Raw genomic sequence first — 1,269 nt, forward strand, 5'->3', positions numbered from 1 at the left:
ATCTCTTCGTTTCTGTGTTGGCGTCGATGTATGTGATCGATTCGTGTTCAGATTTGTTCAGTGTCCCGAGGGGGAGCTACAGAAGAGAAAGGAAGTAGTCCATACGGTGAATCTGCATGAGGTGGATGTTATCAATTCTCGTACACAAGGATTCCTGGCCTTGTTCGCCGGCGATACTGGTGAGCACGGAGGAGAGCATTTACTGTTTGTTGGAGTTATTTATTCGCGACTACGCCCGTTGAGCTTCCAAGACACATACCATTTGGGAGAGTGTCGTTCATGTATTTCGCGGAAAATGGGAAAGTTATCTATTAGAATCTTGTATCGAGTATTGGCGGAAATTGTTCTGGACTGACTGTTAGTAGCTGGAAAAAGCTCGAAAAAAGTCTGTGCTGGGAATCGAACCTGTGGTCATTACGTACAATCCGAGTTTCGTTCAGATGTGAGATTATTGAAGATTTTTATTCTCTTGAAAGATGCGATTTGTGAGAATTTTGGTGACATTTGACAGTTTTCGTGGTGAGTGTTGTATTATACTTTTTGTGATTTTATGAAATGGAGTTATTGTCATTGACGAAGACCTTTGGTTCAGGCGAGATTAAATCGGAAGTTCGAGAGCAGATCGATGCTAAAGTGGGGGAATGGAAGGAGGAGGGCAAGGCTGACGTTATTCCTGGCGTATTGTTTATCGATGAGGTAAGGATAGTTTATAGGGAGTGTGGACACTGAGGCTCATTAGGTTCACATGTTGGACATAGAGTGTTTCTCCTTCCTCAATAGAGCGCTGGAGCAGGAGACATCTCCAGTGGTGATAATGGCGACTAATAGGGGAATTACTAATATAAGGTAGTGTATACGGATTTGGGTGGGAGAGCTTATCCGTCTCCTCCTTCTGGGCATGGGTCAATGATTGTATCTACCAGCGATTGCTCGAGTTCATTTTGCTCTGCTGTTTTTGTCGAATGAGTGTATATGTGCATCCCTCTTGGTTCGGTTGGTAGTGATTTTGAACTAGTTGAGGTTGATGGAATTTCTGATGGTAGTTGCGTACCATCTTTACGATTATTAGGGGAACTGATTACAAGTCGCCGCATGGCATTCCTCTGGATCTGTTGGATAGGATGCTCATTATATCGACAGTGCCGTACACGGAGAAGGTAAGGGGGGAGATGGGAGGAGGACTAAGCTGTTATTGATTGATCTGTTGAGGAGGGCTTAGCGCCCGTGTGGTAATATATGTTTGGTTTGCTCAACTGAGCTTGAAAATTT

At 44.0% G+C, this 1,269-nt stretch overlaps 1 protein-coding gene across 1 annotated transcript; it reads left to right on the top strand.

The window, feature by feature from the left end:
* Positions 1-51: 51 nt before the first annotated feature.
* Pmar_PMAR027358 (ATP-dependent DNA helicase, putative) lies at positions 52-1,233 on the top strand (the record flags this gene model as incomplete). Its single annotated transcript, XM_002777575.1, has 5 exons — positions 52-179; positions 593-696; positions 740-846; positions 1,070-1,157; positions 1,210-1,233. Coding segments are annotated over 5 exons (451 nt in total), but the record flags the coding sequence as incomplete, so codon positions are not given.
* Positions 1,234-1,269: the final 36 nt, after the last annotated feature.

The sequence above is a fragment of the Perkinsus marinus genome (assembly GCF_000006405.1).
Source record: "Perkinsus marinus ATCC 50983 genomic scaffold scf_1104296951474, whole genome shotgun sequence".
Lineage (NCBI taxonomy): Eukaryota > Perkinsozoa > Perkinsida > Perkinsidae > Perkinsus > Perkinsus marinus.